The sequence below is a fragment of the Heterocephalus glaber genome, unplaced genomic scaffold (genome assembly GCF_053883595.1).
Source record: "Heterocephalus glaber isolate CG9 unplaced genomic scaffold, H.glaber_assembly_v1.0 deba00001687, whole genome shotgun sequence".
Lineage (NCBI taxonomy): Eukaryota > Metazoa > Chordata > Mammalia > Rodentia > Bathyergidae > Heterocephalus > Heterocephalus glaber.
In genome coordinates, this window is record NW_028258412.1 from 7,075,969 (window position 1) to 7,096,311 (window position 20,343).

The following is a 20,343-nucleotide window of genomic DNA, read 5'->3' on the forward strand; positions in this document are numbered from 1 at the left end:
TAGGAAAATGGCAGCAAACACTTTCTTTGCGGAATCATAACTTGTTTGTGTGTGTATATGGGGACACTAGACAAAGTAAGTAAATAGGGACTCCTAAAGTAGAAATAACCAAAATACTCACCAGTGGATGAGTGGAGAAACAAAATATGGTCTATCCATACAGTGAAATAGATGTGGTGGCGCATACCTGTAATCCCAGCCCTCAGGAGGCTAAGGCAGGATTGCTGTGAGTTCCAGGCCAGCCTGAGATACATACTTCAAGGCCAGCCTGAACTGCATAACAAGACTCTGTCTCAAAAAAAAAAAAACAGATGAAAATGCTGAAGTTCTGAGACAGACCTGAGATTCCAACCCAGAGCTAAATGACTGCAGAGCTCACACACATCAGATAAACAAAACCTCATTGTACCAGCGAGGGATGAGGATACACGGCCCTCAGAGCTGTGAGCAGCATCTTCAATAGCCAAATAGATGGACCTTGAAAACTTATGCTAAATGAAAAAAAGTTAACCACAAAAGACCACATAGTATATGATTCCATTTATATGAAATGTCTAGAATAGGAAATATATACCAAAAAGTAGAGTAGTGGTAACCTAGGGCTGGGAGGGGAGGCTGGGCCTTGATAGCTAAAGGCCAGAGATTCTTTGAGAAAAGATAAAATGATAACATTGTTCATGCTGATGGTTGTACAACTCCATGAATATGCTAAAAACCATTGAAATGTATACACTTTAAGGGGTAGATTGTGTGGTATGTGAATTATATTCCAGTAAAGGAGTTACATACATACTTAGAATAGATGAGGTGGCATGAGGCTCAGAGAGGGAGGCATGTAACTTTAGGTAAGTGATCAGAGAAAGCTTCAAATGGAAGATGACATTTGAACAAAGAGAAGAAAGTAAGGAGTGGCTCTGATATGTAGGGGCAAGAACCAATGATCACCCCAAATTCCGTTATTTTTCATTCCTTCACAATCACATTATTCTGCACCCAATCTTCCTGATTCTGGTTGATTGTGGCATGACTAGGCCTCAGCTTTGTTCCATGGTACAATCATGACACCCAGTGTAACCACTTCTCATAAATGCCCTGCAGAGTAGATGTGGCTGGGCCAACCATCCAGGGAGTGGGTGCTCTCCACCTCCCTGAGTCCTCTCATCATTAGACCAGCAGGGAAGGGCACCACTCCCTCCCTCCCTCCCACCTTTTCCTACTGGTTATCACCCCTGGCTTCACATTAGAATCATGTAGACAGGAAAGGAGGGGAAATTTACTCAATGCCAGGGCATCCTCTCCAGAGATGCTGTTTAATTAAAGCAAGGGCAGCAGTAAACTTTTTAATTCCCCAATTGATTTCTCCTGAAAGAATTGATGAAAATTGGGTTGCTAATGAAGCCAGCTGGTATAAATCAGATGTATTAAAGATAGCACAATAGGGTTCCTATATTAGCCAATAAATCTAAGCTGTGCTATTTACTCTGGCAGATGCCAGAACATCTATTCCAAGTTTCTTCATTTTTCCTATTTATTTCTTCTTCCTAAGAACCAAGAAAAATGATACATTGTAGCTCTTTATAATATAATCTGTTCTACATAAGAACATCAAAATGAACAGCAAACTCCCACCTTACACCTTCAGAGGTCTTCATAGAAACGGTCAAAGAAAATTGGTGGCAGAAGACAATGTGTCTACCACATCCAATTTCCTTCCCTGGTGGCTGCCATCATGTACTAGGAAATGCCACTGGCAGAGGAAGAATGTAACTGGAGAAGTAAGTGGCAGCACGTCTTTGGAGCAAAACCATTCAACCCCTGGCCAGGGAGCAAAAAAGGAGGAAGCAGAAGTAGACAGGGTCCCACTATCCCCTTTAAAGGACAAGGCCCCAGTGATCTGGAGACCTCTCACTAGGCCCACCTCTTAAAGGTTTTACCGCCTCTCAGTAGTGCCTCTCTGAATTTGACATATGGGGTTTGGGAGAACAGTTGAGATCCAAACAATAGCAGATGCCTCCTCTAAACATTCCTTGGCTCTTGGAATGTGGAAGCAAATTGAGTAAATGGAGCCCTTGCCTGGCAACCAAGTCCCTCTTATAGTTACATCTGGAATATATGAAAGATTCCCCAGAAATCAAAATCCTCTGTAATCACAAAATTATATCTGTGCCCCACAGTGTTGTCTTTCTTAAAGCACTTATTATATCCTACCCGTATATAGTCAGTTCTCTAACCATAATGTTATGTTGTTATAGGTAGGGGATTTTAATTAAGAGTAATCTCTTTAGCTTGCTCAAAAACTTACTAGGAACTCTTGTAAATGCTGGAGATCAGTCAACAAAACAGTCAAAAATCCCCTTACCTGGTGGAGCTTATGTTTGAGCAATTCATGGGGGGACAACAGAACGAATCAGATGAAAACCCTAGCTGTTGGTGTCTGGTGCCTTCTGGTTGAAGGCAGTGCCTCCTTTGGGCTTTATAGGGAGAATCTGATTGCACAGCATTTGTCCCATTCAATGCTTTGGCTATTGAAGATGCTGCTCACAGCTCTGAGGGCCGTGTATCCTCATCCCTCGCTGGTACAATGAGGTTTTGTTTATCTGATGTGTGTGAGCTCTGCAGTCATTTAGCTCTGGGTTGGAATCTCAGGTCTGTCTCAGAACTTCAGCATTTTCATCTGCTTTTTTTTTTTTTTGAGACAGAGTCTTGTTATGCAGTTCAGGCTGGCCTTGAAGTATGTATCTCAGGCTGGCCTGGAACTCACAGCAATCCTGCCTTAGCCTCCTGAGGGCTGGGATTACAGGTATGCGCCACCACATTTGGGCTATACTATACTGCTGAGGGAATAATGACAAGGAAAAAGCCTGAGCCTGGCATGGTAGTGCACATCTATAGTCACAACACTGCGAGAGGCTAAAGCAGGAGTATCACAAATTTGAGCCCTGCCTGGGCAACTTAGCAACCTAGTGAGACCTTGTCTTAAAACAAAAAATAAAAAAGGGCTGGGGATGTAGCTCAGGGCAAAGGCCCTAGGTTCAGTCCCCAGTAGTACCTCAATCCCTTGAAATCTGTATATGTTCAGTATTGACATATGTGTGTGTGTGTGTGTGTGTGTGTGTGTGTGTGTGTGTGTGTGGTATTGGGGACTGAACCCAGGGAGCATGGGAACTGAACCCAGGGAGCACTGAGCTACATCTCCAGCCCTTTTTGAAAAATGTTAAAAATTTTGGGATGTCACATTAAATTGCCTAGGGTGACCTGGAACTGGTAATCCGCCTTCCTGTTTCCTGGGTAGCTGGGATTACAGGTTTGCACTACCATGTCTGGCCTGGTGTAATTTTTAAAAGGATATTTTCAATCTGCAATAGGTTGAATCCATGAACAGGGAACCTATAGATGGCTGACTGTACCTGCCTTATGTTTGTTCTGAGAACCCAGGGAGCTAATGCTCAACAACAATCTGGCATGAAAATTGGCACCTGATGTAATGAATGGGAAGGGAGCTGTGTTGGCAAAGTAATTGTTGTGCTGTACATAGAGTTGACACATACAATTTAAAGAAGCATCCTGGGGCTTGGGAATGAGCCCCAGGATAAGAATAAAGAAAAAGAAAAGAATAAGGAAATAGAGGTTCAGCTTCTATGACTCCTCAATTTGCCCCGAGTCCCTGAGCAACTTAAACCCTCTGTCTGGGCCTGGACTGCTCTCTTCCTTCATATTCAACTCATCCCTTAGAATTGCAGAGCTATATCCATATCCTCTGGGGCAATGATGGTGAACCTTTCAGAACTTTCAATGATAACAAACAGGTGGCAATAGCACGCATGCCGTAAATTTGCCACCACTGCTCTAGGAGATTTGTGGCACCCCTAAATCAGTGAATTCCTTTTGGGAACCTGTTTGGGGAGCAGTGATTGGTCACTGAGGTGTAATCAAACCTTCCTCAGGTCATTCTAAGGAATGATCACACTCACTTAACAAGAATGAAATGGTCACAGGGAAGAAATGTTCCTTACTTTTGCTGAAATGGCAAATCAGAGGTTAGGAAGGGCCTGATACCATGGAACCTACCTTTCGTTGTTTAGTTGGTTTTCAGAGAAAAAGTCTCACTATATAGTTCAGGATGGCCTTGACCTCACCATTTAGCCCAGGCTGGTCTTGATCTTGTGGCAATCCTCCTGCCTCAGTCTCCCAAGTGCTGGGATTATGGGCATAAGTACCACACCTGGCAGAACCTACCTTTCTAAACTTATTTCTGGGCTTCTTCCTGTGAGTCAAATCCCACAAATCCTCTCCTCTCCAAAGAGGTGCCTTGATTTTCCACTTGGAAACTTTTGGGATGTTTTTGCAGTGCTGGGGTGGGGGTGGTGGAACCCAGGGCCTCACACATGCTTGGCAAGTGCTTTACCACTGAGCTACACCCCCAGCATCCCACCTTTAAGTTTAAAATCCTACTATTCACGATACCAGGAATCCAGCCCTCTCATCACTTCTACCTGAGGAAATTCCACTCAGATCCTTTAGGAGCCTGCCATGATGGGAGTTCTCTTTCCCTACAACAGACCCCCACCCTGTTTATTTCCCATACCATGTTACTGAAATATATGGTAAATGTTTACATCTAAAAAAATGTTAAAGTAAAAGACACATTGCCATTAATCCCCCTGAAAATATTTCCCCTTCCTTCGAACATACTTATCCCTTTGTTCTTGCAACTTTCAGAAGCAGTTCTGGAAGTTCTCTTTCATGTCTTTACACCATGTGTAAAGTACAGTGACTACTGCTGCCGAGTGCCAGCTAACAGAAAGGCAAGCTAATAAGAACATGACAGTGTAACCTCATCCTCGTTTTGGCATGAAGACCATATAGCAGCTGGGAGGCCTGGGCTCTTAGCTAGTCACCTGTGTGACTTTGAGCTCGGGCATTTGGGGGAAAAGAGTCCCTACCATCTCACTATGTTGACCTCAGGCAGAAGTGATGGCTGTGAAAAAGCTCTGCAGAGGAAGGACTGATCAGCTATCTTGAGTCTTGCAGCCCACAGGGGACCTCATTCTTTGTCAGTTTTTAGCTCTGTCCTATTCCTGAGACACATAAGGGCAGCATGGCAGGACTTCTTTTGGGTGGCTAAGGATCTGGGAGCTCATGTCTATATTCTCTGATTACACAAGTAAACAGGCAATGGGGCTAGAGAATCATGTGTTCGAGTTTCGGCTTCCCACTTGCTAGTGATGTGACCTTAGGCAGGGGTCTGTAGTGCATAGCCTGGATTTCCTGTTGTGTAAACATGCGGGTCATGAAACTGACCCTACATGATTGTTGCAAGGGTGGAAAGTAATATATAAAAAACTCCCAGGGCCAGGGATTTAGCTCATTGGTTCCGCTGCCTGCCTCCCAAGCGCAAGGGTCCGAGTTTGATCCCCAGTACCAAAAAACCCAAAATGAAACAAACAAAAAATTCCCCCAACATTTATAAAATAGAACCATTTTGGGGGAGGAGGGTTTTTTTTTTCTTTAGTTCTTTTATTGGTACATTTTAGGTATACAATTCGTTTACATTTATCATTGGGTGTTTGTACCTGTACATGATATATCTTGGTTCTTATTTTTTTCCCTATTACCTGTGTGCCCTTCACCTGGGGAGGAGGGTTTGAGACAGGGTCTTGCTATGTAGCCCAGGCTGGTCCTGAACTCACAGCATTCTCCTGCTTCAGCCTCCCTAGTAAGTGCTGGGATTACAGGCATTCACTACCACACCTGGCAAAATACAAACCATTTTAAGCTAATTTTCAAACATATACAAAGGTGTAGGAAAAATATAATGTATGTACATGTATCCATCATCCTGCTTCAGTACTATCTACTCTTGGGCAGGCTTCTTTCATCTACCCTCCCCACCATCACTTATTTTTTTTGGCGATACTGGGGATTGAACGCAGGCTCTTTGGACCGAGCTACCATCCAAACCCTTAAAAAAAATTGTTTTTTTGGTTTTTTTTTGGGGGGGGGGGAGGATACCGGGGATTGAACTTGGGACCTTGCGCTTGCAAGGCAGGCAGCGGCACCACTGAGCCAAATCCCCGGCCCCAAACCCTTAAAAATTAAAAAAAAAAATTTTTTTTTGATATAGTGTCTTGGTAAGCCACTAAATAGCCCAGGCTGGGCTCAAACTTGTGATCCTCAGCGTCTCAGCCTCTCAGAGTACTGGGATTACAGACATGCGCCACCACACCTGGCTCTGCTTTTTTTTTCAAACTGGTTTATTTTAAATTAAAAAAAAAAAATCTCAAATATTATATAATTTCATACATAAATACATCTGTATATCTCTACATACAAAGCTTTGACAAACATAATACCATTACAACGGTCAACCGAAATAACAATCGAGTGGCTCTCCAAAAGAGAGAAATGGAGTTCGGAGTAGCTGGGCGCCAGCCTCTGAGGCACCCGTGGACACCCCTGCCCCCCACAACTAAGCGCGGCGGCAGGGTCCTCAGAGCCAGACCCAGGACCCCTGGGCTGCCGTGTCTCCCAGCCCAACCCTGCCGGCCTGGGCGAAGCTCCCACCAACCACCTAGGTGGCGTCTTTGAGTGGAGGCAGCGTGGTACGGGAAGAATGGCGGCCTCCTGTACGCCGCGCAGCCCTTACCTCGAGGGACAGAGGACAGGTCTGAAAGCTCGGCCACGCCGGGCCGAGGAACTGCGCAGATCTGGGTCTTTGGATGACTGCTGGGTCCTGGTTGGAGGAGACTGCGGCGCCTCCTGACGAGGACTACGAACACCGGCCTCAGCTGTCTCTCAAGGGGAGGGAGCCCAAGCCGAGGGCCTGCGGGGGGTTAACCGCATGGTCTTTGGCCTGGTAACGAACTGGTCTGCGTTCTCTCAGTCCACATTTGGCTAACGCGAAACGCACCCTCCACATGCCCTTGGGAAGATGGCCCTTTGTGGAAGGCCTGTGTATATAATATGAAAAAGCTGTTCTTAACTGACTCCCAAGAAAACTTTTGTTGCATCTGGATATTATAGATGTAAAGAGGTTGCTGCTGCCGCCGCCCGTGAAGTGATAAAGTAGAATTAGAAAAATCACTTGTCTTGTAAATGCTTGTTTAAAAAAATTAAAAAAGTCTGGAAGTGACTTTTTAAAAACAGAATTCGTTAGATCATCTTTAGCAGCGACACCAAGGGTGACACTTATCCACATTTGTTCAATGGGTTGAAGTACATGGAAGATGGAAGAGAAGAAGGTACAGTATCAGGCTGGTTACATATAGACGATGTTCATATTATAACCTTTGGGATTATAGGTATGTGCCACCACACCTGGTACTGTATTTTTTTTTTGTTACCAGGAATCGAACTCAGGACCTTGTACTTGGCAGGCAGGCATGTTGCCAGTGATGAGCTAAATCCTTGGCCCTGGTACTTGTATTGTTTATGTGAGGTTGTGGTAGCCTTTGTGCAGGGTTGTGGACTGTCAGAGTCATTGTAATAGTTTTAAATTGTGGGCATGCGTGTGTGAAAGCCTCGCCCTTTTGGCTTCCTAGCTCTGCCTTTGCTTTGGGTTTGGGATAAGTGACTATTTTGATTATGACAATTTTCATGTAACACATATAATGAAGTCAATAATTTCTTAATATTCCCTATATTAGTCTGCTTGGGCTGCTATAATGAAATAACTGGTGGCTTAAAGAAAAGAAATTTATTTCTCACCGTTCTGAAGGCTGGAAAGTCAAGGTGCCTGTCTGTTTAGTTCTGGTGAGGGCTCTCTTCCTACCTTGTAGATGGCTGTCTTTTCTGTGTCCTTACCTTGTGAGGAGAGGGAGCTCTGTGGTGTCTTTTCTTTTCTTTTAGGCAGGGTCTCCCTTTGTAGTTCAGGCTGGCCCTGAACTCACTATGTAGGCCAGGCTGGCCTCGAACTCAAGGCGATCCTCCTGCCTCAGCCTCCCAAGTGCTGGGATCACAGGTGTGCGCCACCACACCTGGCTTGTGGAGTCTTCTTGTAAGAACACTAATCCTATTGAATTAAGGTCCCACCTCATGAACTCATTTAACTTTATTTCCTTACTCCACACACAGACACACTGGGGGTAACAAAAGAATTTTGGGGGGACACAATTCAATCCAGAGCATTTACTATTGCCCAGTTGTCCCCAGAAGGTATTTTATAGTTGTTTTATTTGAATTATAATCTAAACAAAAGTTGCCCATTGTATCTGTTTGATATGTCTTATTAATGTTGATAACATTTTCCTGTTTCCATCTTTTGCATAGATACTGTAATTGAATAAAACTGGTTATTTAAATATAGATTTTCCTGTTGTTTGGATTTGATTGATTCCTTGGATCATTTAGCATGTTCCTCTATCCCCTGCTTTTCTTTTATACTGATTGAGCTAGACACTTGATTAGATTCAATTTAGTTTTTTGGGGAGATAGGGTGTAAGATAATATAAAAATAACCATAAATGGTGCTATGTATTATCTACTGGTTCATATCAGGAAGCATATACTATTCTGTTTTGTACTTTTGGTGATCCTGAGATTGATCAGTAGATTCACGTGATGTGACCATGATCTTTTATGAAGTTTTCCATCAATCCCCTTGTTATGGCTTTATATAGATGTCTACCTCAAAGCCTTGTGTGCTCACAGGTGGGGCTTTTCAGAGGTGGCTAGCTCTAGGATATATGAGTGTGATAACTGGATTAATCCACAGATCAGATTAATGTAGTTATGGGTGTGGCTGAATGCATTTACTGAAGACAAAAGGCCCACCCTGGATGTGAGTGGCACCAACCAGTAGGCTGGTAGCCTGAATGTAATAAAAGGGGAAGGAAGGCTCACTGCCGCTGCCTCCTGCCTGACACACCGAGGACTATGTCTCCTCTGCCATGGCACTGTACCTTAGAACCAGCCAATTATAGACTGAAATCTCTACAAACGGTGAGCTAAAATAAACCTTTCCTCCTTTAACTTGGGAATGTTGGGTATTTTGTCCTAGCAATGAGAAAGTAACTAAGACACCTCTCATTTAGTAGCTATTGATGATGGTCACATTGATTATTTCACAGGGAGTTTCCAAATATGACGTTTTGTTTTAATTCCATCATCCTTTTACACTTACTAGAAAATTTTTCTATATGGGCTACTGTGAGACACAGTTTACATTACAAAGGCAGGACAAGATTTTTCCTTTTATCAACTTTCAGAACAATGAATTGGTACTGTAGCAACCTCCAAGATAACCAATGAGGTATATTTTTGTTTTGTCTTGGTTTTTAACTTCAGGAACTTGTGGATTTAACATATGGATTTTTATTTCAACTCATTTGCAATCATTCTTATTGGTGCTCAAATTGTCCCATCTTTGACCAGGAGGAAACCCCTTTATGTTGGCTCCTGAATCCATTTGACACATCAGGTATCAAATTCAGTGGTGTTGAATAACCTCTTTGCTTGTTGGTACAATATGTCCCAGATAGGTTCATCTTGAATATTTCTGCCCTAAACTTGGAGACACTGTATCTGCAAGGGGAAGAATCTGGCACCGTGTGTGTGTGTGTGTGTGTGTGTGTGTGTGTGTGTGTGTGTGTGTGTGTGTGTAGTGGGGACTGAGCCCAGGACCATCCCCCCTGAGCTACATTCCCAGCCCTTTCACGTTATTTAATTTTGAGACAGGGTCTTGTTAAGTGTCTAAGTCAGTGATGTTGAATCTTTTAGAGGTTTCAATAATAACAATCAGCCTGCTGCAGCACAGATGCAATAGGTTTGCCATCACTGATCTAAGTCTTCCTGCCTCAGCCTCTCAGAATGTTGGGATATAGGTGAGCACCACTATGCCCAGCTGGATCCGGCACTTTTATTTATTTACTTTTTTACTTTAGCATGAGAATCTGGCACTTTTAAAAGTGAAAAATCTTATTATCCACAGGAGCCCTATTTTCTGTTGGATTAAGGGCATTCCTTATGGTGTGGTATCCCCCAACTCTGTTCCATGACCTGTCTTGCTCTTCCAAATATGCTGAGCTGTCTGTCATTTCCCAGACAAGCTGTTCTCTCATTTGGGGCTTTGTGGATGCTGATTTCTTTGTCTGACTGCCTTCCTTGTCTCTCTTACTTTGTGGAAACCTTGCCCCTTCTGTGATTCCTTCACCCACTTTGGCAGAACTAATGTCTTAGGCCCTGTCATTTGGTGATTTACTGCAGCAGTCAAAACATATTGTTAAGCATTTATTAGTCACCTTCCCTCCTTGAGGAGTGCTGTGTATTAACACATACACAGAAGGCACCAAGCTTTTTCTATTGTGGCTGCTTCCCAAGCTTGTGAACTTTGGTCTCATCTCCTGCTCCAGCCTCTGATTAATTCATTTCACCAACACATTTTACAGATCACTCCATAGTTAAATAACCTAAAGAATATTTACTAAGCATCTACTATGCCAAATGTGCTTTATATGCGATTTTATTACAACCTCTGAAGTAGGTACTACCTTCATTATATAGATCAACATGAGGAAGTTCTTAGGGAGGCTGAAGTACCCACAGCCAAAGAATGGTGGAGTCTGGATTTCCTTAATGCGTCTACTCTCAAAGCTCTCAAAATTTGCTCTTCAGGTCACTGTGCCTCAAAAGGTGACCCCTGAGCCAGGTATGGGGCGCATGCCTATAATCCAAGCACTCTGAGAGGCTACAGCAGGAGGATCACAAGTTCAGCTCAGTCTAACCTCCCAACTTATCAAGGCCCTATCTCAAAATATAAAATTTTTTAAAAGGCTGAGGATGTAGCTCAGTGCAAAGGTTTTGGGTTCAATCTACAGATACCCACCCCCACTCCATAAAAAAGGCCCATGATCCACCTACATCAGAATCCCCTGGGTGGGTCATTAAAATGTAAGCTTCTGGCTGGGGATTTAGCTCAGTGATTTCGCCACCTGCTGTGCAAGCACAAAGACCAGAGTTCAATCCCCAGTACCAAAAAAAAAAAAAAAAAAGTTAGCTTCTGAATTCCAGCACAGACCTACTGAATCTCAGGGAGATATAGACGGAAAACTGAATTCTAATCAGCCTCCCTGCTGATTTTAAACAGTTCTTCCCCCCCCTCCCCCCCCAGTATTGAACTCAGGACCTTGCACTTGCGAGGCAGGCACTGTGCCACTGAGCTACACCCCCGGCCCTAAACAGTTCTTTTTGAATAGGCAAAACATACACATAGTAGAACATTCAAATCATTCAAAGGTTATAAGTGAAAGGCAAACCACCCCATTTCTCAGTAGCTCAGTTCTAAAACCCACTTCTTCCCCAAATCATTCACTTTTCCTGGGTGTGGTCAGCCCTCTGAAATCTGAGGACCACCATTGTACTTATGGGATAGCCCAAGATGGGTAGGTATCTGCACTCCAGAGCTCATGGCAAAATTGCAGCTATGATCACCATTCAAGGACAAGTGACCCGGGAAAGAGTCTCAGTCACCATTAAAGGCAGCAGGGACTACTGCTCAGCAAGTCTCACCTCCTGGTTCTAGGGTCTTGCAGTCTGCTCCATTCTGGCCACCACTTCAAGCAGAAGGCAGACTCTCACAGGTGGTCTTGTCAGAAGCAAAGATCAGGAATGGGGAGGTGGGTAAGGGAGGATAAGGCATGTGAGGGGGAGCCAAGAGGAGCCTGAGAAGGTCTAAGCGGAAAGGGACTGCGTAGAAGCCCAATATACAGCCTTTCAACTTGTATTTCTGATCATTTCTATTAAGTATCAAACCTTCCCCTGATGATATTCTTTACAATTAGTAGTTTAACCTTTCTGGGGTCACAGCCTCCTTTGGAAATCCTATGAAAACTATGGAACTTCTCTCTAGAAAAATGCACAGACTGGATAACCTTCACAACTACGGCCCAGGGATATCCAGGAGGTCCAACTTTAAGAACCGCATATAAATGAATGCTTTGTACTAAAATATGTGGTTTACAAAATACCCTGTACGCATTTAACGAACATGAAGGATATTGCTACTTGCACCAAAGCGCCCTGGCATGAACCAGAGGTCAGGTGGCCCAGGAGTACATGGCATTGCTACAGAAAACAGGTAATGGATGACAAAACCGGGGGCAGGCACGGAACGTCCTCAGCTTTTAGCATCATTCGTCTGGGCCCCTGTACTTCAGGCACATTTGGTGGGGTTTTGTTTTGTTTTTTGTACCCGGGATCGAACTCGGGACCTTGTGCAGGCGGCAGAACCACTGAGCTAAATCCTCGACCCCATTTGGTGGTTTTTGAATGCCACCCCTGCTGCCCCTGCTCATTTCTTAGGTTTCAGGGAGGGAACCCACTCGGGCCGAGGGGCAGGGCACACCCGGAGGACACAGCCGCTCTGGGAGCGGCGGACTCCGCATTCATCATTGTTTCCCAGCGCCTGGCACCCTCTGGGCGGCAGGCAGGGCCCAAAGCGCGTGGTTCTTTCCGCGTTGCCGCTCACCCCTCAACCTCTTGGCCCGCAGGTGTTTCCATCACACCTTCCTAAAGTCACACCCAAGGACAGCCTGCTGTCGGAGTTGAGCTGCAGCTGGAGGGCAGGATCACAGCCAAGGCTCTGGGCGGGTTGGAGGGACTACGGGGCGAGGGCGCGCGCCCCCTCCCTGCCGCGCGCACGTGACGGCCCCGCCCGCTCCACCCAGCCTAGCCCCGCTGCGCTCCCCGCCCTCCTCGTCTTGCTCCCCGCCCAGCTCTCCGCTCGGACGCGCTTTGGTCCGCGTGCTCTATGGGGAAAGCGGCCGCTCAGAGTAGAAGCGGCGGCTGCGGCGGCCGCTCGCGAGGGCTCTCGTCGCTGTTTACTGTTGTCCCCTGCTTGTCGTGCCACACGGCGACTCCAGGCATGACTGCTGCCACTTCGGGCTGCGGGCTGGAGCCCAAGCCTCAGCCCCAGCTGGTGCCGGCTCCGGAGAGGGAGTCGTTGTCAGAACGCGTGCGGAGATCCGAGCCTGGGTCGGAGACGTCGCCTGAGCCTCCGCCAGGCTCTGGGCAGGAAACGGAACTCCTGGGGTTGGGGCCGAGGTCAGAGTTGGGCCCAGGTGCAGGGCCTGGGTCGTTCAGCAGGGACTTAGCAGAACACCTGGCCCCGCTAGGGTCCGCAGTGGAGAGGGAGTCCTCGCTCAAACCTGAGTTCGGGTCGGTGCCAAAGCCTCTGTCTCTTCTGCGACCAGGACAGGCGAAGACGCCTCTTGGGGTTCCAGTGTCTGGGAATAGCTCGATCTCCAGTGACACAATGGTCTCCTTCCCTCTGGACAGCTACAAGGGCTGGCTTCTCAAGTGGACCAACTACCTGAAGGGCTACCAACGCCGCTGGTTCGTGCTCGGTAATGGTCTGCTGTCCTACTACAGGTAAGGAAGTGCCCGGGAGGGACATCCTTGGAGGGACATCCAAGGTTGGAGGGTGGTGATGGTGATAGAGGGCCTCCAGGGTTGGAGGACAGTGCCACTAGCCTAGGGATGTTTGGGAGCATGTTTTCCAGAGAAATAATGTCTCTGGCCACCTGCTAATCAGGCGCCCTGATCATTGGCAAGAGTGGACATGACCTGTAGACATGACCTCTGGCGAGCCTGGGTTTAAGGGTGAGTGCAGAGGTGGAGTAAGGGAACGACCTGGGGCCTTAGTCCTCCTCTGGACTTGGTAGCACTGCACCCTGTGAAACCCCCAAAGAAAGTCCTTTGCCCGTTCTGGTTCAGGAGCTGAGATCATTGTGTTAACGATTGAGGGAAATGGTTGCCTTGCCCTGTGCTGGGGCCCCGCTCGTGGGGAGGGCTGCTGGGTTCCTCGTGAGGCAGTTACTCCAGTTTCTTCCCCACATTTCCCCGTGCATGCTGGTTGCCAGGCCCTGGGCTGGGCGTAGCCAAGTGACAGGAATATCGAACACAGTTTTTCCTTTCAGGAACTAATTTTAGAATTTGTGGAGAGGCAGAAAGTGTTCTGTTGTCTCCCTTCTCATTCCAGAAGCAGCATGGGATTGAGAATTGCAGTCCAGTGGTGACATAGCTCCCAGTATCTCCCCACTGAAACTGGTTGAAAGGGGGGAGTTCCAGAAGGCTTCTTTCCCTTTCTTGCTGCTGTCCCCTGGGTATCTTTCCAGGGGATGGTTGGTTTAAACTTTTTTTTTTTTTTTTTGCTACCAGGGATCAAACTCAGGACCTTGAACTTGCCAGGCAGGTGCTGTGCTGCTCAGCTACATCCCTGGCCCAGTTTAAGCTTTTTGATCTTATATGACTCTCAACCAGTGGTTCTCAAACTTGAGCATGTATTAGAATTCCCTGAAGTGCTTGTTGGAATAAAATGAATGAGTTTCTCTTTTCTTGGGCCAAGGGAGGGTCTGAGAGTTTACTTGGTTCCTCTTTCTTTCTTTCTTTTCTTTCCTTCCTTCCTTCCTTCAAAATGAGCCCGGGGCCTTTGCACTGAGCTAAATTCCCAGATCTTTTTTTGTTTTCTTTTAAGTCTTGCTGAGTTGTCTAGGCTGGGCTCAAATTTGCAGTCACACTGCCTCAGCCTCCCAGAGTGCTGGGATTATAGGTCTGTGCCACCACATCCAGCTGGAAACTGGGTTTTTTTTTTTTTTCTTAAGACAGGATGTAGGTATGTGGTTTGGGCTGTCCTTGAACTCTCTATGTAGTCCAGGCTGGTCTCACACTCATGGCAATCCCACCTGCCTCAGCCTTCTGAATGCTGGGATTACAGGTGTGTGCCACTACACTGGGCTGAGTGAATTCAACTCTCAGAAGCCAGCTCTTGTGGAGATTGGGTATCAAGAAATACTATGTTTTCAATGTCATTTTCAATAAAGTTGTCCCTGCAAATGTGAAGCTGAGTATTCAAGTCTGTAGATCTGTCCTAGCTATGTCCTAATGCCCACTCAGCCTTATGCTCAGCATTTCTGTGTTATCTGTATTTGCCAGATGGTCCTAAATGGTAGCCGTCAAGGCAGTGTTTATGACTATAGAGTCCTACAGTGGCAGGAATGCCCAATTCTAGTGGAAATAAAACCTGACCTCATGCTTTTTTGTTTGTTTTGATTGGAATAGCAAAGATGTCCAGTCTTTTTTTCTTCAACTATGTGTGATAGAAAAATATGGTGAACATTTAAGTTTAAAAATTGTATTACAAGCCAGGCGTGGTGGCACATGCCTGTAATCCTAGCACTCGGGAGGCTGAGGCAGGAGGATACCTGAAAGTTTGAGGCCAGCCTGGGCTACATAGTGAGTTCAGGGCCAGCCTGAGCTACAAAGGGAGACCCTGACTCAAAAAAAAAACAAAAAAAAAATTTTTATTACAGTAAAAGACACATTGTCATTAAGTCCCCTCGAAATACTTCCCCTTACTTCGAACACATTTATCTTATTGTTCTTGCCACTTTCTGAAGTAGTTCTGGGAGTCCTTTCTCCTGTGTCTTTGGTTGAGCTCTTGTGGCTGCATTGGTGTCCTAAAGTGATTCAAAACTTGTTTTTTTCTTTTCTTTTTTGGTACCAGGGATTGAACTCTGAACCTTGTGCTTGCCAGGCAAGCGGCGGAACCACTGAGCTAAATCCCCGGCCCCAGTGATTCAAAACTTTTATCTTTCATGATCACTTTGACTTTGGGGAGGAGCCAGAAGTTGCATGGTGCCAGATCTGATGAATAAGGTGGATGAGCTCACACTATAATGTTTTTTACAAACATGCTTTTCCATTGGATGGCACTTGGCAGCAGCATTCACCATATTTTTGATCATACCTTGTGAAGGGATTCAGGAGAGAGACTTCCAGAACTGCTTTAGAGAGTTGTAAGAACAGTGGGATAAGAGTGTTTGAAGCAAGGGGAAGTATTTTGAGAGGGGGTTAATGGCAACGTGTCTTTTACTATAATACATTTTAAAAAATTTAAACATTCATTGTATATTGTGGTCACCCCTTGTTGATGGTTGTTCTTTGAAGGAAACCTGAAATTTACAGATTCTTCAGGTAATTAGTAAAATTTCTTTCTGGTTGCTGATGAGGTTGTGGAGGCAAATCCTAGTTTGAGGGGCAGGAGGGAGTGGTAATGTGTGTGTGTGTGTGTGTGTGTATGTGTGCGTGTGCGTGTGTGCGTGTGTGTGTGTGTGTGTGTGCGTGCATGCTTGAGTGCTTGTACAGCCAGCTCAGAAGTTTCATTTTTGGATACTTCCAGATTCCAAGGTGGACACAGTTGTTGCTTGACTCACCTGGTGGAATGAATGATTCCTTATATTTATGCAGCCTCATGTTTTTGTTTAGTTCCATTTAAAACTGGCTAGGAAACAGGCTGAATGAATGAACTTAAGTGGCTCACCCAGAGGCATCCAGCTTTCAAGCCACGTGTCTGGATGCCACTAGGGATGAGTAAGTCTGCCTGCAGGAAAGGCCTTTTTGAAGTGGAGCTGGAATGGCAACTTCTCTGGACCCCAAGCTCTGCCTTCTAAGAACGTTTTGGTCTCCTCCATCTGCCTCTCAGCAATTCAGACATTTGCTGCACTGTCTTGTCCCCACTTCTGATCTGAGTCCCTCCTCATACTAGCCAAGATCAAGGACCAAGCATCCTCCCTGTCACCCTGACAGCAGCACGGTGCCTTACTGATGGCTTGGTGTGTTATCTACTCTCCTCTCCCCACATGCCCAACTCTCAGTAGTTCTCCAAGGGTGTATGCCTTGGAGAGAGGCAAGGTTTGGGTGATTATGAGCTGAAAACAGAGTGAAAGCATTTTCAATTCACAGTCTCTTTTCTGTAGGGAGTGGTAGAATCAGGTTAACCGGTTGGTAAGTATGGCTGATGGAATCAGATGTTTCTCTAGTTACCTTCTCTTTTGGAAAGACCATTCTCAATTTTAAAAACAATTTTAACATGAAACGTGGTGTTTGGAGAAAATGTAGGCACCTATTTCTTGGGCCCCCTGCCATCCATCCCAGAATTATTATCTGGCTTGTTTTGTTTTGTTTTGTTGAGATAGAGTCTCATTTTGTAGTTCAGGCTGGCTTTGAACTGACTATGTAGCCAAGGCTGAACTTGAACTTGTGGCGATCCCCCTGCTTCAGTCTCCCGAATGCATGGGATTACAGGTATGCTCCACCATGCCTGGCTTATCTGGTTTCTTTGCTCCAGGATAACCAGCATCTCAAATCTTAGTCACCCTCTCCATTCTTTCGTTTTTATTTAGTTTGATCCCATCAACATGTAATTTTAAAAGCCCATTATAAAAATCTAAGCCTTTTTTTTACTTTATAAAAAAGGTCAGCCAGTCTCCATCCATCCATTCATCCATCCGAGTTTTCATGTTGTTTTTTTTTTTTATGGTGCTGAGGATTAAACCCAGGGCTTTTTTGCTTTACCACTGAGCTACATACCAGCTCTCACGGACTTATTTTGACTGTTGTGTAAAGTCTAGCTTGAGTGTAGTCCTTTTTATTTATGCATGTTCCTGTTGCTGGCTCATTATGGAAATTCTTACGTACATGTAGGACTTCTTTTTGGGTGAAATCACTGATTTGGAGAAAATGTTCACCTTACATAATGCTAAATTGTCTTCTGAAGCATTAGAACAATTTTTACTCCTACCAGCAGTGAATAAGAGATTCAGTGTATTTATAGCCTGTGCAACACTTGGTATAATCAGGATTGATTTTGCCAATCTAATAGGTGTACTGTGTAGTTCAGGCTGGCCTTGAACTCACGATGTAGCCCAGGCTGGCCCTGAATTCACAGCAATCCACCTGCCTCAACCTCCCAAGTGCTGGGAATACAGGCATGTGCCACAGTAGTTGGCTCTTTGCAGTCTTGACCTGCATTTCAATCCCCATTATTTTTACTTTAATAGAAAAACAGTAGGAGTTTAGGTAAGGATTTTTGTTTTAGGCATGGCTTCTTCAGGTCATTTGCCCTGGATTTTATTTGAAAAGCTCATTTGATTGCTTAACCTTTTCCTAAGGGAGATAGTGCATAGTGCCAACAGATGAACTTAGTAACATTTATATTATCCCAAAAAAATGCTCCTTGTAAATATTACTGCATGTAAAAAGTATTTCTGGAATCTGTGGGTAGTCATCAGCAGATTTTTACTCCTTTCCAATAATGTGCTAGAAATGTAAATAAGAAGATGAGGTTTTTATTCCATTGCTTGGCACTCTTAATTATGTCTATTCAGATACTAACAGAATATAGTTTTGGATTCCATTATTTTGATTGTTAGTTCCCATTTTAAATATTTCATACCTAGTTCTTGTCACACAAGGGATATGTAATTACATAAAATTAGGGAAAAATTCATAAATGATACCAAATTTTCATAGGTATTGGCTTTGGCAAGTCCTAATGGATTGAAATCTCAGCTATTCAGGAGGCTGAGTCAGGAGGATTGCAATTTTTTTTGAGGATTGCAAATTTGAGGCCCCCTTAGACTACTTAGTGAAATCCTGTCTCAAAAAAAAATCAAGACTGTGGGCTGGGGATTTAGTTCAGTGGTTCCATCGCCTGCCTTGCAAGTGCAAAGACCCGAGTTTGATCCCCAGTACCAAAAAAACAAAACAAACAAAAAAAATAAAGACTGAGATGTAGCTCAGTGCTTCTTGGGTTTAATCCCCAATAACAGGAAAAAACAAGTATTCTGAATACCATCTTTATCCACACTGACAAAAAAATTGATTAGGTTAGGCAAATTTCTGCCTTTTATACTAGTACATTTGGCAACATTATAAATGACATTCCCAGGAGATCCCTCTCTCTCTCTGTTCTTTCTCTCTTTCTCCCTTTCTCTCTCTGTCTGTCTGTCTGCCTTTCGAGACAAGATCTTACTATGTAGTCCAGGCTGGCCTTGAACTCACAGTGATCTTCCTACCTCAGCCTCTTGAGTGCTAGGATTGCAAGATGATTTCAAACAGCAGTATTTATTGTAATTTATTTATTGTTCAGACTGATCTATGCTTAGGAATGCCTCAGCCAGTCAGCAAGGAAGGTCTCAAAGAAATTAGTCTAGGTATGTAAGGCTATGGTCAAATGGAAGTAAATTTTAAAATCCTTTGGCTGAGGAATACCACCTGCTAGGGCTCCCAGTCTGTATGCAGGACATCAGTGGGTTAACCTGCAGACATGCTTCCTCAGTTTCATGTTCTTGGGGAATACTTTGCAATGGATGGTCTTTTCCACAGTATTTCTTGAATATTTGTTGATGTGGGTCCATTTTTGGGTGGGGGCCAGTAACAGAGATGGCACATCAAGATATCTTTGTCTCTACGTGGATTGTGTGCTCATTCCTCCAGTGAGCTCAGCTCCAAAAGCCAGCTCTTGTGGAAATTGAGCACCAAGAAATACTGTGGTGTTTTCAATGTCAATTTCAGTAATACTGGAAGGAAGAAAGGATGGAGAAGGAGAAGGTCATCCATTGCAAAGTGTGTCCCCCAAAGTGTAAAATTGAGCAAGCAGGTCTGCATGTTAAGTCATTGGTGTCCTACAAACAGGTTGGGCATTCTAGGAGGTGGCCTTATTTTATTGGGTTTGGCTTTAATTTGAAATATCATTTAATATTTCATACTACAAGATTGTTAGGCTGAAAAGGAATTCATGAGTTGCTAATGTGGATGTATTTGAAGTATATTTGCTTAACATATAACACAGGTGTTTCAAAGAGGTAACAAATGGACCAACAGCATATCTTGGAGCACAGTGTATGCCAGCCATTCTTAGCAAGTTCTGGGGACGTGAATTGTCATTTTCCCTACAAAACTTGCATCTCCTCCTAACTTTCCTCTTTCTATGAATAGCTGAAATCCTCTGAGTCATATTTGCTGTTCCCTCCCTCCTGCATCCCACATCTGATGGAGTTTCCAATCCTTCCTATCTCTTTCCTTTAGTTTCTCCTCTTCATCCATGCTGCCATAGAATGGTGCCAGTCTGCCTTTTGCTTACCTGGTATCACAGTTATTAAATGCTGCCCTGTACAGTGCATTTCTGCTGTGGTGCTGGCTCTCTACCTTTATGGCTCTGGGTTCATGTGAGTTTCTCCAGACTGTTCTGTCTCCTGTGTAAGTGGATCCCTGCATTGAATTCCTCCTATTTGAAATACCCATAGTAGCCCCTGATTGCTTCAAGGATTGGGTCCTCCTCCTCTGGGAGTTTACAGTGTATGCCTGTGGGCATCAGTGCAGAAAACTTTGTGCCAAGAGGACACCTCAGCCATCATCAACATCTTTGTATTTCAAATAGAGCCTAGCATGGTGCTTTGCCACTGAAATGTGCTCTGTAGTTTGGTTAGTCTGTGAATGGGTGAGTGAGTGAATAAGAATTGCCTGTGAGTTTATGGGATTTCAGAAAGTCAAGTGTGTTCGTGTCAA

At 44.7% G+C, this 20,343-nt stretch overlaps 1 protein-coding gene across 4 annotated transcripts in view; it reads left to right on the forward strand.

The window, feature by feature from the left end:
- Positions 1-12,703: 12,703 nt before the first annotated feature.
- The window catches only part of Osbp2 (oxysterol binding protein 2), a 253,877-nt gene continuing 246,237 nt past the window's right edge, over positions 12,704-20,343 (forward strand). For 2 of the 4 annotated variants that reach the window (XM_087198229.1, XM_087198231.1), the window contains exon 1: positions 12,704-13,365. In XM_087198229.1, the coding sequence (XP_087054355.1) occupies positions 12,746-13,365 (620 nt within the window). In that variant the 5' untranslated portion in view covers positions 12,704-12,745. The remainder of the gene's footprint in view (positions 13,366-20,343) is intronic. The other 2 variants (XM_013071666.3, XM_087198236.1) reach the window with 2 other exon arrangements.